This window comes from Haliotis rubra, unplaced genomic scaffold (genome assembly GCF_003918875.1).
Source record: "Haliotis rubra isolate DU_JTF1 unplaced genomic scaffold, ASM391887v1 Scf289, whole genome shotgun sequence".
Classification (NCBI taxonomy): domain Eukaryota; kingdom Metazoa; phylum Mollusca; class Gastropoda; order Lepetellida; family Haliotidae; genus Haliotis; species Haliotis rubra.
In genome coordinates, this window is record NW_025766956.1 from 306,910 (window position 1) to 324,662 (window position 17,753).

Genomic DNA, 17,753 nt, shown 5'->3' on the forward strand with positions numbered 1-17,753 from the left:
TGATTAGACTAACTAATCTTATTAGAAAAGCAAAGTATACAGCAGAAAGCACTAGATGAACATTTTCACAGTTCAGCTTTTCATGAAGCATCTATCAACCACTAACACTATAACAAGCTTCTGTCAGATAATATATATTTTCAACACAAAATTGATGTATGGATGGTCTTAGGCACTATTTACACAGGTGTGCATATATGCATCACAGTGTGCATTTACGAATTGAGGTGTTCATCTATGTATTGAGGTGTTCATCTATGTATTGAGGTGTTGGGCTATGTATTGAGGTGTTGGTCTATGTATTGAGGTGTCCATCTATGTATTGAGGTGTTGGTCTATGTATTGAGGTGTTCATCTATGTAATGAGGTGTTCATCTATGTATTGAGGTGTTGGGCTATGTATTGAGGTGTTCATCTATGTATTGTGGAGTTCAATATGTATTAAGGTGTTCATCTGATGAAAGAAGAGTTCATCAGTTTACAAAGGACTTCATATTTCTTTGATGGTGTAAAGGTTTGTATAAAGGTATTTATCTATTACCCTGGTACATAAATTTGCAGTAACTTCTATCAATGTATCTACTCGCAACTACAAGACTATGTACCATACAGTATTCCTTTTCCCCTGTCCTGCCTAATAAGAATATACTATTACTGATTCAATGTCAATCTAACCATCAAATCTAACACTATTTAGAAAATGTACCACAAGCAAGGAGGTTACTGTCAGGTCATTAGATTCAAATGGTCTATGACTATCAATTACACATCATTAAACAGTACCAATAAGCAGGCTACTGTTACAGTCAGGTTTCATATTCCAAAATTGTCATTTCCGTATTATTATCTAATAAACAGTCTACTATCAGGTCTTCATATTCAAATGTTGAAATACTATCAATTTCAAATCGTAACAACCAGGCTACTGTTAGGTCTTCAGATTCAAATGTTCCAATGCTGTCTGTTATGTCACTGAACAATACCTATATGTGTGCAAAGAAATCAACTTAGAAAGCATAATTCAACTACAAGCAGAAGAAATACCTGGTTTGTTTGCTCCTCTTCTGCTCCATTTTGTTCAACCTAACAATACAATTTATGATTTCAGTGGTTATGTTACAGAACGGCAAGCTCCACAAAAACTATTCTATAATAAGAGTGTAAATATTTGCAACACCTATTCAAGTTTACCATTTCCACCAGACTATTATTTAAACCTACAGTGACATTGAGATTTTGGACATCTTCAATTTATTTCACAGTTCATGTACTTTTTTTCTGTTTCTATTTGTCCACCAAGAAAAGGACTGGTTAAGTTCTGGATTCAACTCATATTCTACAGTTGTGCTTAGGAGATTAACACATTTTCTCTGTTGTTTAACGACAATGGTATGTTAACAATCAAGTGTGGCCCAGATAAATCCAGTAATTGATACTCTCAGCAACGGTCCAGCCTTCAGGTCATACCACAGAGTGTGACCACACAAGCCATGAAAACAAATGTATGTCACTAGATGAATTAATATGTTGTAGACTACAGGCATGATGAGTTTTAAGTTTGCCTCAGTAGCTCAAATTCGTTTCTGAAGCACATTTCTGGAGATCAACATCTGCTGAATCTATTGGAATCAACTGACCGATGACTGCACGTTACTGCGCATTGCAACAGCCACTACCTCATTCTTCCTTTTTCTTCTCATCCTATTTAGATAAATAATCATGACTAATCTTCTCTTATGTCTAATTCAACATACATCACAGTGACATCATTTATGGCTTGCATCGAGTGCATTTATAGTAATGTTCTTAACAATAACTGTAACCAAATCATATTTAACTTAATGAGATTTAGTTTTGTATTCTGAATGGTTAGAAATTATAAAAATTGTTTTCAAGTTCAATCTTCATTTATTCTTTAACTTCATTAATGTAAACCATTGTCTTCTTAAGATATGAATTTTGTTTAATATCTACATATGTATTTGTATTTATTCAATACTGCATCTGCCATGTCCTCAGATGCATTTGCTACAAAGCAGCAGTCAAACACAGCAAGCCAAACACCTCTATTTTTTGCTTTCTTCCTCAACACCTCCCTGACAACACAATTATGTTTGTTTTCATGAGATGTTTAGGTTTATAAAAACATTTTGCAGAAGGCAAAATAAACTACTTACAAAACCTACTGAAAACTGCAGTATACAATAACTATATAGAGACATGCTTTGAATTCATTTAACACAATCAAAATCACAGAAATAATGACAATTGTTTTTACAGTTGAGCTCTTCAGCCATGTGACTACTGATAGCAGCTGTTATCAGATGGGCACTTCAATCATGTGACCATTGATAACAGTTGTTAACAGATGAGCACTTCACTCAACAGATATTGTCAACATATGCCAATGGATCAGAATATCTCTCATGGCTATAACATAATGGCAAGCATTTACATTTTCAGCTATTTAAGAGCAGTCAAAAAGCAGTTTACAGCCACAATCCAGTCCACAACCCATTCTACCTTTTCCACTTTTTCTCCTTCTGCTTCCTAATAGAAAATATCAATATTTTAAGAAATGAAAATGAAAATGAATCATAACATGAACCAATAGTTTCTTCTGAATAAACATTCTTAAAGTTTTTGAGGAAAGATGTCTGATATAAACATTGATGGATCACATGATCTTTAAAACACTCTGCAACACAGAGAAATTATCATCCTATCAACAAAACAGGTTTTGTCTACACAAATAGATGAATAATCTCTGAAACAAAGCAAACATTGTAAAGACAAAATCACAGCATACAGGAGAATTGGCACTAAACGTAGATAGTTTCTACCAGCATGCACTTTCTGAGATAATCTTTTAAGGTTTGGATAAAGTGTATTTAAACTTGATATTTGTCAATTAAATCTTCTTGAAAACTTTGACATTCCGATCAAGCAATAGCTCATTCATTTTCAAAACATGGCATCATGTAAGTGTGTACAAGCAGTTTGTTCTTCCAAACCAAAATGTTATTAAAATGATTTGACATGTTGAAACCTTTAGTACAAGGAAATAAAATGCACTGTGTATTCAGTCATATAATTTGTAATATTTTAATGAAACAATTTTGAATATGAAGATCTTTTTCTCATACTCACACACACACGTTTTTATATGAGCCAACACTTCCAAGAAAAGACTGTTCAAATCATACAGCTTACTTCTACCACTGTATTAGCATTTTCCATTTCTTACTGAACATACTGAGAATTAGATCTTTTTAACATGTTACTCACTACTAATATCATGGGTGTTGGTTGTGGTGGCAAGCAAGTGAATTGGGGCTTAAGCTAGTTTACCATTATGGTGGGGGACACTAAGAATGAAGTTCACACTTCCTACCAATGAAGGGAATCAAATGTTGGCCTGCAGTCTGATAAGCCAACTCTTAAAACACTTGCCTACTCTACCACCCAGGTTCAGAAATAAATGGAGAATGTGCATTACAAAGGTGAGAGACATGCTCCAATTATACAGATTCATCTAATGGTAACTGCAACTATGAGGTGGGTATATCAAATCAACACAAGTACCTCATCTTTTTTCTCTGCAACTTCTTCTCCCTAACAACATATTAATTGATCTCAGTCGTTGGAGGGTTAAATCATTTAATGTTACTCAAAGCATACTGAAGGTGATCATATTGAAAACTCTAACTGCCCTGACTAAATGGTAACTTAAATACATGTACTTATAGCACATTTGACCAAAATAATGCATAATTGTTAACTTTCATGTGGTCAAATTCAATTGTTACAGCCAATCTGACATGGCAATATTAAATATCTGAAGAATATCTGACATTGACAGCAAGGTAGACAGATCTGATATGCAGAATCTTTGTAAATTCAAATGACTGTCAATGATTTGATGGACCTAAACAAGTTCTTTTCACTGATTTGTAATCTCAACAAAGAAGAAAAATACCTTTTCCTCTTTTTCTTCATTTTCTTCCTCCTAACAAAATAATATGAGAATTTGTCTGCACATTGTTACAAGATGTCATTCAACATTCCAGTACTGTACTAGATTTAAGCAACAGCTCATTCATTTTCAAAACACGGTATCATATATAAGTGTGTATACATAGTTTGTTCTTCCATACCAAAATGTTATTAAAATTATTTGACATGTTGAAACTGTTATTACAATGAAATATAATGCACTGTTTACTCATTCATATAATTGTAATATTTTCATCAAGCATTTTTGAATATGAAGATATCTCACACACGCACACACACTTTTGGATATGCCCCAACATCTTCAAGAACATACAACTACGGCATATTACCGTAGATAAGCCGACTCCCAAACTTGACCCTTAAAATCAGTGTCAAAATGGTATGTTTTGTACATAAGCCGATCCCCCGCGATGGGGTCCTATTTTACTGATGACTGCGTCAGAATTCATACTTTTATATTATTGTGCATGTTTGAACTTGATCGCCGGAAACGTGCGCACAGCTGATTGCTATTTCCAGCTCAAATACACATGGTAATCTTAATCCCTGCAAATAATACAATGCCCAGCAAAAACAACTTAGAACTTAAAAGGTAAATAATCTTGTCTAGTGATGTTTAATTGCAAATTTGACGTCTTTACTGACAAAGTCGTCTTCTGTTGTTTGTTCACGCGAAGTGATACAATGTTGTTTTCTTACCCCCGGAAAAAAGTTTGACGAAAGCATAACCTATAGATAAGCCGACCCCCTTCTAAAGACTGCTTTTTTGGGGCCTCAAAATTCAGCTTATCTACGGCAATATACAGTTATCAGCGTCATCTTTCACAACTGTCCAAATCATACAGCTTACTTCTACCACTGTATAAGCATTTTCCATTTCTTACTGAACATACTGAGAATCAGATCTTCTTGTTAACATATTACTAGCTACCAATATCATGGGTGTTGGTTGTGGTGGCAAGCAAGTGAATTGGGGCTTAAGCTAGTTTACCATTATGGTGGGGGGACACTAAGAATGAAGTTCACACTTCCTACCAATGAAGGGAATCAAATGTTGGCCTGCAGTCTGATAAGCCAACTCTTTATAAACACTTGCCTACTCTACCACCCAGGTTCAGAAATAAATGGAGAATGTGCATTACAAAGGTGAGAGACATGCTCCAATTATACAGATTCGTCTAATTGCAACTATGAGGTGGGTATATCAAACCAACACAAGTACCTCATCTTTTTTCTCTGCAACTTCTTCTCCCTAACAACATATTAATTGATCTCAGTCAATGGAGGGTTAAATCATTTAATGTTACTCAAAGCATACTGAAGGTGATCATATTGAAAACTCTAACTGCCCTGACTAAATGGTAACTTAAATACATGTACTTATAGCACATTTGACCAAAATAATGCATAATTGTTAACTTTCATGTGGTCAAATTCAATTGTTACAGCCAATCTGACATGGCAATATTAAATATCTGAAGAATATCTGACATTGACAGCAAGGTAGACAGATCTGATATGCAGAATCTTTGTAAATTCAAATGACTGTCAATGATTTGATGGACCTAAACAAGTTCTTTTCACTGATTTGTAATCTCAACAAAGGAGAAAAATACCTTTTCCTTTTCCTCTTTTTCTTCATTTTCTTCCTCCTAACAAAATAATATGAGAATTTGTCTGCACATTGTTACAAGATGTCATTTAACATTCCAGTACTCTACCAGATTTAACCTACCTCACACACAGATTAATGCAAGAAATTAGTATAATCCAAATGTCCTTTTTATCTACAATGTCAATCCTATTTGCCTGTTTAGTACCTCACTCAGCAAGATTCCAGCCATATAGATAATCTGTGGATAGGAGAATCTGAACCAGACTTTCCAAGGTCAGTTTTGTGACCAGCGATCCACATCATTGTGATACAAGGATATGCTATCAACCATGTAATGAGTCTGAGCACCCAATACATTTGTCAATTGGTCGCTGGCACCTATTCTAACCCGAAATCACCATGTGGCGTGTCCATTCCAATCACCTTGAAACATCTGGAATTATCAATTTGGTCAAAAGTCATCTACACTATCATTAAATGAGAGTTTATACTTTCACTGTTTTGTAAGGGCAACATGCACAGGGCTTGGATCTAGAGATACCTTCTCCGCCTTTTCTTCCTCAGCTTCCTCCTAACAAAACAACCATAAACAAGATCACAAAAATGGTTATTTGTTATGACTAAAAAAAAAATTAAATAATGTCAGAGTTACACTGGGTGTTTAGGTCTATGTTATAATTGTAAAATGATACAAAAATCCTTCCTTGCCTTTCACTGTGCATAGATTGCACTTGTTTCATAAATGATGTATTTATGATCACTGTGTCACTGGATAACGAAATTGTATTTCAAGTTAACATATTTCTTGAAGTTACGAGCTTGTTACATATTCTTTCCAATTTTCTAGTCTAGTCGAGTTTATAAGCGATTTGGGAGAGCTAGATAACAATTTAAAGAAGAGAGATGCAACACTCAGTAAACACAGTAACAATTACATGTATCTTACACAGGGTGAAGTAGAGAATATGCCACCTACATATTTGTACATGATCACTGCATCCAATTATGTCATCTGTATGAAACAGTGTTCGAAATAGCCACTGGCCAGCTAGTCTGTGGCTAGTAAAAATCTAGTCGCACCAGTAAATCTTCACAGTTACTGGCCTGACGGGCTAGTGAATTTTCATGTGGTCATATTGTAAATATATCACACTCTCTGACTTGTTAAGTTATAACACACTTTTACATCATGCAACATTATGGCCTGATTAAAATGTTCATCATATTATCAGCTTATTGATGAAACCCGTGTCTACATTCAAATTTTGGGCTAGTGAATTGTTTTGTGGGCTAATGACTTTCAGACATAGCCGGCCCGACTGGCTAGTAAGATTTGGAAACTATTTCGCACACTGGTATGAAATACATGAGCACATAAGGAGGAGTTCTTTGAGGTGTGTTACTTCTTTCCTGATATAAACCTACATTTAGAAACATGATACTCGTTGGAAGGAAACCAAGCAGCATGTTTTCCTATTTTATAATGGACATTAGATATTAATATATCACAAATCCCATTTGAACACACCATATTTCTATCTATCTTGATGACATATCACATATGAACATGAACAACGACATTACAACCAGAGTGAAAGTAAGTGTAATGACAGTTACACTTAAATATTGGACGTGGTACTGACACACAGGAATGGGCAGCTTGCAAAAATCAGAACAAATACCTTATCCTTTTTCTCTTCCTCGTCGTCTCCCTAGCAACATAATCAATACTTAAGAGTAACGTGATATTATGGAAAATTTACATGTGACTAATCAACATGTGCATCTTAAATAGAAAGAAAATATTATGAAGCTTACAGCATGTCATAAAAGTTTCTCAAAATACATTTAGTACACCATATATGAAAATGGTTTAGTGAAATATCTAATTCTAACCATATAAAATGACTGTATGAAAATATTATACTATTACAAAGGTCAAACAGACTTCACATATATATGTTTCACCTCAATATGCATCTTTGATGCAGAAACATGATCAACAGGTCAAATATAATGAGGAAGTCACACAATAAGAAGACTAATGGAAATTTTGGGGATTTGGGGATTTCTGAAAAATATATACCGGGGTAGTTATTTTAAAAAATTCACATCAGCTGGGGACTGTTGGGATTTGACTATTGGTATCTGCAATTACCCTTGCAAACCATGCACAATGTTTAACATGCTCAAAATTGAAATATTGGGATTTATCAGCTGAATTACTTGTACATGTATTATCATGAGTTCATGTCATTGAGACTTAGGGCATGCTTGCAGCATGTGGCATCTAATTCTATCTGCTAAGAAGGAAATCAAAACCACTGCAACAAAAATACCTCTTTCTTTTCCTTTTCTTCTTCTTCTCCCTAATAACAAAGTTTTTCAAGACAATCAAATATCAATTATATCTATAAACTGAATTATTTTATAGAAAAAACACTTCATTAAAAACAGAAGGTTTTGTATAGTATCTGCACATATCTTCCAAACCACACATAGCCAAATACTGGTAGCCCATATAGACTTTCATCAATTTAATTCATTTATTATGTATAGGTGGCTGTATCAGATAATACTTTATAGAAAAAGATATATATCAAGGTCAGTTTACAAATATCCAAGTATGGCTAAATTTGTTGAGCTGTTGCAAGACGAACGTGCTGGAGTTATACTTAATTTGTCAAAGTTTGTGTATACTTAAGGAGAAAGCAACAGTTGAATTTGTTTGAATCTTTATGTATCTTATGGGTCTGCCACCATGAGGGGATGGGAGTAGGCAGGGTGAGAAATGTTATGCACATGTGCACGTTAAATTATTATTGAATGTAAAATAATTCATCATCATCATCATCATCATCATCATCATCATCATCATCATCATATAATGGGTTGGGGGTTGGTAATGTGGTTGTCAGGATGTTTGATGTCCCATCCCAGGCATCAGTTTCAAAGAGATATTTAAATAAAATGAATTTATAAGAAAACTCTAACAAATAATAAAAGTCAATAGAAATCTATATTTGGTATTATTTATCAAGTTACAATGGCAAACTATGGATGAACTAACTGCAAGATGAAATCAATTACTAATTTATGGCTTTTCAATGTTACTTTTAATATTTTCTATATTTTAATTAATCTATTTTAAAATGAATAATTACCGTGCACAAAGGCACAGCCAATAATGCTGCATGGACATTATCATATAAAAACTCTAATAACAGTCCATGTAATCGTAAAATTTCCTAAAGTCTCTCTTGGCCAAACCATTACAACTTACGGTCAGTCTGTTACGTCTTCAACTGATTTGGAACGAGATCATCAAATAGGTGACATCATTCTACTTTCGGAAATATGTATAGCAGAGACCGAACGTAAAAGCGATTAAACACCAAGTAAGACGTGACATTAAATTACACGGATGTAGACCACCAAATACCATGTGCAGGAACATGCCTGCATAAGTATTTTCGAATATTCCTTTATATTTTAGTAGACTTAACAGTCTCTGAATCAACAACACATTTTCTGATGATGTAAACACCTGTACATTGTGGGACAATTCGAGACGATCACTGGAGCGAACTATAATTCCCATCAAAAGTTTAGACTCACTGAAAACACTCACTATACGTTATGTATATATATATGGTTACATCGAAGATTGATTTCTCCACTAACTTGGGGCAACCAAATGCAAACCTTATGCAGATGAATTTCACAAGGATCAGGCATCAAATTGCTGAAAAGCATGTGCAAATATCATGCATGTGAACAGCGGCATTTTGTTGTAAAGTTTTGTTAAGAATTCGCCAATTTTCACTGAGTTTATCATTTCTTGAACTCATGACATTAATCTTTTAAACTGTACGAATTTGTTTTACAATACATCAGTTCATGTGTAAACAGTACCTTTAAAACAATATGGAATATTTTGCAAACTTTAGTTTAGAACAGTTGCCTGAAGTAAGCTGCTATATTTACACTACTGAGTCTAAACTTTTGATGGGGAGTATATAACTGTTAAATATTACGATGATAAATATAAATGACCTTTTAACTGCAATATACATAGTTTTTACACAAAAGACTTGACGTAATGATATATAATCATGTCTTGAACATTTATAATACATGAAAACGATCTCTGGAATGTGAGCGCGAGAAAACAAAGCTCTCGATCATTTACGACCAAAGCTGACTATTACAGTGGCTAAAAAGACATTAGTATACAATGTTTCCATACACAATTCCGTATACAGCAGGCACATTGTTTGTTTATGCCTGATAACACACGTAAATAATGGCACCAGGTTAGAGGGAGTTTTGTAATTTGTATATTGAATATCTTATGTATGAACACAGCAATAAAGAATATCAACATGTCAGATGATACAAGGTTAACAAATTTCTGATAAGTAGGGTTTTCAATAAAGTACCGGTAGGCAGGTACATATTAATCTCTTATTATTGCAAGGGCAGATCAACAGTACATGGTATTCATCCTGAACAGAATCATTGCAATAACTACAAGTTATTATTACTAATTATGGGCTTTTAGATTGTCTATATGCTATGATATTAAAATCATGTACCCGGTAAATTGCACCTGAATTTAGTCATTGTTCTATTTAACGGTCATGAGGATATACACCAGTACCTTTCAGGTGTAATTTGTGATTTAGTTTCTGTTTATATTTGTAGACTTATCTCTGTCATCAATGATCATCAAGAATGTTATGGCCAAGGTATGTATGTAGGTATGCAGAAAACACACTGTTCATCACAACTATGCCTTGTCAATGTACAGGTATGGTCTATCATCAAGAACTATAACAAACTGATAACATACACCACACGGTGACACGCAAGGACATTCCATTTAAAAGTTTTAGGAATGACATGCACTTAAGTATAAGGGACACAAGGGCTATCAAAAGGTTTACACTGAAAAACGATACTTTCAATTTACAGAAACTTGACGTTTCAGAACAATAACATAAACAAAACATGTTTCATAGTTTGATCTTACTTCAGTAGGAAAATACTGATCTAAGACGAACTGGAGAGATCAATCTCATTGAATGACTCAACTAGTAAACCCCAATTAGGATCTTATTCAATAATTTACCATTCAAAAAGAATATATTTACAGCATTTATGCATGTAAGACTTGCGTTAAAGGTAGTTGTAATCGTTGGACTTATCATGCTGATAAACTTTCTTCATGTTACATGACATAATCATCTGACTTTGTTCAAACTTCAAGGTATATCCAAGAAACACTAACAGAGGACTGTAACCTCTCTGCATGCAATGAAGGCACTGTGTATGTCCTGATAGAAAAAAAGTGGGTCACTCTCACACACAAAACAAATACCTCTTCCGTTTTTCCTTCTACTTCTTTTTCCTAAACATAACAATAACAGACTCAACTTAAACATCAAATTAATAAATTTTCACAATGATTTACAGACAGAAAGTATAACAGTGACAAAATTCTCTTTAATACTTTTTGAAATATCGTCAAATTTAATGTAAAGCTGTTTGAGAGTTACCATATCACAAGACAATTGTATATAGAAATTACCAGTCTAACCATCTGATCATACTGACTTGACATACCTTAGGCTTTCTCATTCATTCACATATTTCTGTTCACATTCATGTCTTAACATAACGGCAGTTTGTGACAGGAACCTGTCAAATGTCTTGAAAATAGGAACCTGTCAGAAGCCCGAGTTGTAAGCTTAGTTACTTATCATTCAAATGTCTTGAAAATATGGTCGAGCCAAGTTCTGGCAAGTAGACTGAAAGGTTTTGAGAATAGACTGCATTTCTCAAAGTTTAAGGCTGCTGAGCTGCACATGATAGTCATAGAAAACAAAAAATATTTGAACATATATCAGCTAATACAATCTAACTGAACATAATTAGTCAACTCAGGTCAGTTATGCAGGAAGGGGACCACAACAACAACAACAACAACAATACCTCATCCTTCTTCTCCACCTCCTCCTCGTCCTGGTAACACAAGCATCAACACCATCATACTTTTGCATGTTATGCTATCATTTTTAATGCTGCACTCAGCAATATTTCAGCTATATGACTGATGTCTGTAAATAACTGAGTCTGGACCCGACATCATCAGCTATGCAGAAGGGATCTTCTAACATGTATCAAACTAGTTAGCAAGTCTCGATCCCATGACAAGCATGAGTTGATGAAGTCCAACACTACTTTGTGGCTGCAAAAGCAGGAGACTTTGATGGTGGGAGAATGCGGTAGAAAGTCAGTAATATTCCAGCTATGTCAGAGTGGCCTAAAGGCTCTGATGACAACCAATCAGTCATTACCCACTGAAGTGACTCTGTGAGTCAGTTGAGTTTATTGCTCCCTTGAACAGTATTTCAGTTATATCACAGGATGTTATTTGATGTGGGGGAAAGTTCGAATTAGTGCATCACTTTGGTAAACCCATGAGTTGTTGAAACCATCAGCACAAATTGCAAATTTGAACACATGATCACAAGTTCCTCCACAGTGAATAGAAGATCCTAAAGGACTGGGCTTACTGTTTAGCCATCTTTATTTACGTAAAAGTATAAGGTATCCTTTTTGCAGCTACTACTGCTGTAAATCACTGAAACCACTGCTCCATCAATATGTTAAAAAAAGGGTCTGACTAATGCTTAGTCTCTGAAAATAGAAAATTTTAATAAAAACAACCAACTCCATTTATAATGAAAAGATCCAAGGGGACAAGCAACCTCAGGAAAAATCTAAGACTTCATTTTGTGCTATAGCATTAGAGTAATGACTGAGCACAACTGAAAATATTTTGCTTGAGGGACTGTATGACAGACTATAATACCTCATGCATTTGGAGAACGCAGTGAAATCATTCAGATGTCAGATATGTCATCTCCCAGCATGCCTTGCTGACAGTGAAAATGTGAGTGAGTTTCCAAGTTATCATGTCTCGACATAGCAGTACCATATACAAAATATATTAATACAGTCTTATAATGAAGTTCGTATTTATTTGACACAATTAGTCACTTTTCGTTCCTGGAAATGAACAACATGTATAGTTATTGTTTGAGAAAACTGTATTATAGATGAAGGAATTCTTCAACAATATCAAACAATGGTCTGGGAGATAAAGTGATCTCACAAACCTTTACAATGACAAACAAAGTGAAGACAACCTACAAAATACAGTGTCATCATTAACATGATTAAGTCTGATATAAGTGATTGTGTGTGAAAACAAAAAACATTGCATCAACAGACATCACAAGGTACATTGATGCATGTGACATTAAATCTGTTAACAGCTGTGAATATCTATAAATGACCTTTCAATAGAAAAGTAAATACCTCTATCTGTGCTTGAGATACTTCAATTTTGTCAGCCATCTTCAGAAATGCATATATATTGTTTGTCTCCACAGCCTCATAAAATTGATCATAGCCCTGCAAAAAAAGGAAAGCACTGAAACATTTTTCATACATGTACATGTAGAAGCAGTATGTACATGTTATTGTTAACCTTCCATTGTTCTGTGTTCCTATTCACAACATACTTGTCAAAAGTTAGGTAGGAGAGAATATTAGTTATTCTAAGATGCCTAGCGGTTAGAACAATCGAAAAAAAAATACATTATCAGACAATAAAGGTATAGTTTTTTGATGACGTAACAATTGAATGACGTTGTCCCGTCACTGCGCCATTCTAGTCTGCCCCCTCGTAATCGAATTATTTTACATTACGTCACAATGTAAGTGACGTCACGATGCATGTCAGTTGTCATCGCCTCGTACGGCCTCCTACAGTAAACTACTCCGTTGCATCCCGTTCCTTGGTTTGCATTTGCTTCACGCAGCTAACATCACTGGTGGAAACATTACGTTTATGTTTTACGACGGGTTAAAATGTGTCAATTCGACTCACAAGTTTTCAGCGACACGGTAGCGTTAGCAATGTTTACATACCCACAATGCAATCGTGGAATGTCGCTTTGACTACTCAGAATATTAGAACCCTAATGCTTAGTCTAATCTTTGGTAAGGTAGGATTGAATATTAACCCTAATTATCAATAAAATAGTTTTAAAAGAGTAAAACAATACTTTATCAAGTTTATTAACATGTTATTGATAAACCTTCCATTTTCATAATTATAACCTAAATAAGATGGAATAATCAGAATATAGTAGTACTTAATCATGTATATATTAATATGTTACTAATAAACATTTTTTCTACAATTTTCATAATTTCTTATAGAGCACTTAAAACAGTTGAGTTTACAATAGAAATGTCTCTTGGCCTTACAGTGTATTGTTATTTCATTTGTCTTGTCATGTAAATGAAAGGGAGATCCCTTTTAATATATCTGCCATCCATATCCGTGACAAGGCTGGTAGAAAGAATTTGATACTGTCCATTAAGTTGAACACCTAGTCTTACAACTGGATTCCTAAATGATTCCCTTGTATACTCATACAACTGACCCACTAAAGCAGAATTCAGATCAGATCAGTCTCTAGGATATTTATCCAATATGTCCAGGAGATATTTCTGAAATGTGGTTATGAAACAGAAGAATGTGCCATGAAATGTCTTAAAAAGATATGAAAATGTCTTTTATATTCCATTTCTATCCCAAAACATCACCAGGGAAGCCAGTAGCACAGTGTACCCCTTTTCTTATAACTAGTCAACAGGACTAGTGGAAACCACGTTTCCCCATTCCTCAGAGTTTGTAGGTAATCCTTATTGAATGAAACAAATATCATGTTTACTATGTTCACATTTTCTACAATATGTTCTACTTCCAAGTTGACACAAATTTGAGAATGGCTCAAGAATTATAGTCTGTACACAGAGGTAAATCCAAGTAGTAAATGAGGACAACAATCACTGGAGTATTTCTTGGCCCCCAGCATAATTTAGTGGTTTTAGGCCATAGGACTCATATGAAAGTTCAAAGTGAACTCCATTAATTTTTAAAGTCTTAATGACTTACACCACAGTACTGATCATCACTGAATATCTGTGGAGGCAAAGGGTGCTTCATTCCTTCCCTTGGTTCTGCATTTGCTCTCATAAACTTCCTGTCTTCTTCTCGGTTGGGGTCAGAGATGTCAACTGTCTCCATGGGTATGCTCATACTGGACAGAATGTCTGTCACATGCAGCATCTCTTTCTTAAGCTGAAAAAAGCAACAATGGCAACATTTAACACCTGTAACTCTTACAAGCATATAACACTGAAAAACACAGAGCAAAGAACATTTATGATGATGTATTTCAAGGCAATGAGTCCCCATGCTAAAGGTGACTATCAGGGACATAGAAATGAATGCATGTGTAAAATGTTGTGAGTCTGCCTGGCTAAACGTACTGAACTCATCTGTTGGTAACATTTTCTAACAGCTCTGAATGTTACCATATTAGTATGAAACATGCCACTTGTCTGAATCCCAAGTCTGGAAACTTTCTGTTTGGTCCAGTGAGCAAAGTTAACAGCATTGAATTTTCCATATTTATAACATAAAAATCTACTGACCAGTTGTGGCTCTGGGCTGTAATATACTTATTCAAAGTCTAGTCGACATGTGTACACTCTCACAATACCCAGCATGCATTTTCCACTACTACTATTAATTGACCCTGTACTCCAATTGTCATCCTATATCCAGCATGTATGTATTCTTTATAATTGCACTATGTTGTATTATGGGCCAAGGGCCTACATTACTGAAATAAAATGTCTGTCTGTCTGTCAAAGTCTAGTAATATTTCAATAGTATGTCCAAAAAGCTCAATTAATAATCGTGATTAATGTTGATATAAATACACCATCTTCTACTGAAAATGGTGGTCACAGCTCAGAACCATGTTTTCTCTGTAGACTTCAACATGGACTGTTATCATGATTATGAGCTATTTTTTGACAATATTAGCAAGAATTAAAAAAATTCAATCAAATGAGGCTTCAGACAAGTGGCTAAAGTCACTAACTGGAAATATTTTATATTAAATATCTGGCCAAGCATCATCATAATTAGGGTTAGACATGGCCAAATGTCCATTTGTCAGAGGTAACAATCTGGAATGAATAGTTGTTATCTCCCCAAATCCAGTTATTTTCCATAACAGCTAGTCCTGAATGATTTGCAGACTAGCTGAATATGAGAAATGGTTTCTAACTTACTACCCCTGATCAATGCTCAGAATTTGAGTATATCTAATGGTTCACATACATGTCATAACAAGGACCCCTTGACTTTCATTTGAACACAGTTAAACAACAACATGCCCTTCAATCCCTAGCCAGTGGTCTGCATGTGGTGTAACAAATTTCCAATTTATCACATTTGTGAGCTGCTTTCACTTCTTTAATACCTCTTTTAATAGTAACCATGCAAATTATAGAAGGTGCATTAAATACAGAACCAGCAAAATAACCTTTAAACATATGTTCTTTTTTCTGTATAAAATGAAGCTTCATGTGTAGAGTTTGTACCTTGCAATGATCACTTGTGACATACGATGCAGGATAGTGGTACCAGGAAGGAGCAACATGTTCATCTGACTTTTGAGTGAGTAAATTAATGTTGCTTCATACCTAAGCCTACATCTTATACAAATATTAATAATAACCATAAAATGTAAAATATATCAGTGCATCCACGGGGACTCAGAAAAAGTGTAAATACTTTTTGTAAAAATTCCAATCAAGTGACAATACGTTATCACTGAGTTTGCTACTAGCTGGGTTATGGTATTATTTGCAATTTAATTACTGTAACAATGTGATGATCATGATACACAATAAAATAACAGAATTAATAATAATATTTAGGTGTCTGGGACCCCCATTTTGTTGTCCAGGACCCCTGGAAATTAAGAGTATGAGTCCCAGGGACCCTCAAATTCAGGACTCCGTGTAAAACGATGAATCAGTTAGCTATTCATTAATCCTGAATTAATGCCCCTACAGAAGTCAACTACTAGAACTGTTGCCAGCTTCGATAAGCCTTTAAAATTCAGCCTCATAACAGAAAACTCCATGTGTTGGGCATTTTGATGTGGCACATTACTTCTGATTACTAAAATGTCCAAGACCAACTCAGGCACATATTGCTGTTAATCCTTGATTCATTGAGTGATTTACCCTTCATTTTGTTATGAATCACCATCGAGAGTTAGAGCACCAAGTATTAGCTTGAAGTTTGGTAGGCTTTTATGAGACACCTTGTTGATTCAAGCTGGTGTGGACACAAGATTTACACTGTTTACTATGTCCTGACTGAAAACATTCCTTGAAATGTTTTGGGAAGGTGTCACTTTCTAAAACAGGTTGTCATATTTTTTAATGTGCTGCTTTTAATTCACATTTCAAATTCGGTTTACCTCAATAAATGTAACACAAATCAAGAAATAGCTCTGTAAGCAAAAGTAGACATGAATTAAGGGCTATTTCAAAATTGTTTCCTTACATAGACAGCAACATACACTTGCACTGTTTACCATGTTACCAACGTCATAAAGATATCACTGACACCAATCATTATTCGTTCATTTAGATTTGTGACACCGTGATTATTGATGAGTGCAAACACAAGATCTAACTTTCAAGCAGAAGTCAAACTAAAGGTGAAAGTTTTGGTTATGGTCAAACAGTCACATAATGTAAGAAACTCAATAAACAACGCTCAAAGTTTAGGTTCAACGACTCAGCAGTTTCCAAACTTTTGTAAACAAACATTGTCTGGTGTCATTTTGACATAGCGAAATAAACGAGTGGGTGTGGCTAGTTTTGTTGACATATTTACCTGCGTACTGCTGCAAATGTTCGTGAGGTAAACCTTGATCACCATCTTGTCAAAAATTTGCAAGTTTACTGGATCGAAGAAGAAAGTCAAATGATCAAGGGATAATGAGCACCACCCGAAATTCCTCGATGATTCCGATTATGGACAGATTAGAGGCTGTAATCCGAAACTACCCCAAACATCCGAGACTTTCCAGGCTTCTGCTTCCCGTGACGTCACAGGAAATGAAGCAACGTAGAACGCATGAGATTGAACGCATAAACCCAT

General features: G+C 34.8%; 1 protein-coding gene and 1 long non-coding RNA gene across 17 annotated transcripts in view; one reads left to right on the top strand and one right to left on the bottom strand.

Moving 5' to 3' along the window:
• LOC124281721 (golgin subfamily A member 6-like protein 22) overlaps positions 1-17,700 on the bottom strand; it is a 30,617-nt gene extending 12,917 nt beyond the window's left edge. For 4 of the 16 annotated variants that reach the window (XM_046717693.1, XM_046717680.1, XM_046717676.1 and 1 more), the window contains exons 1-5: positions 17,487-17,699; positions 14,673-14,858; positions 13,022-13,117; positions 11,630-11,659; positions 1,045-1,083 (exon numbers count right to left, since the gene is read on the bottom strand). In XM_046717693.1, coding sequence (XP_046573649.1) covers positions 1,045-1,083; positions 11,630-11,659; positions 13,022-13,117; positions 14,673-14,858; positions 17,487-17,531 — 396 coding nt within the window. In that variant the 5' untranslated portion in view covers positions 17,532-17,699. Of the gene's footprint in view, positions 1-1,044; positions 1,084-7,314; positions 7,345-11,015; positions 11,046-11,629; positions 11,660-13,021; positions 13,118-14,672; positions 14,859-17,486 lie in introns of all 16 variants that reach the window. The other 12 variants (XM_046717688.1, XM_046717681.1, XM_046717683.1 and 9 more) reach the window with 7 other exon arrangements.
• Positions 196-16,488, top strand: LOC124281726. Its single transcript, XR_006899967.1, has 3 exons — positions 196-209; positions 12,587-12,597; positions 16,334-16,488. It is a non-coding gene; the product is annotated as an uncharacterized LOC124281726 (long non-coding RNA).
• Positions 17,701-17,753: the final 53 nt, after the last annotated feature.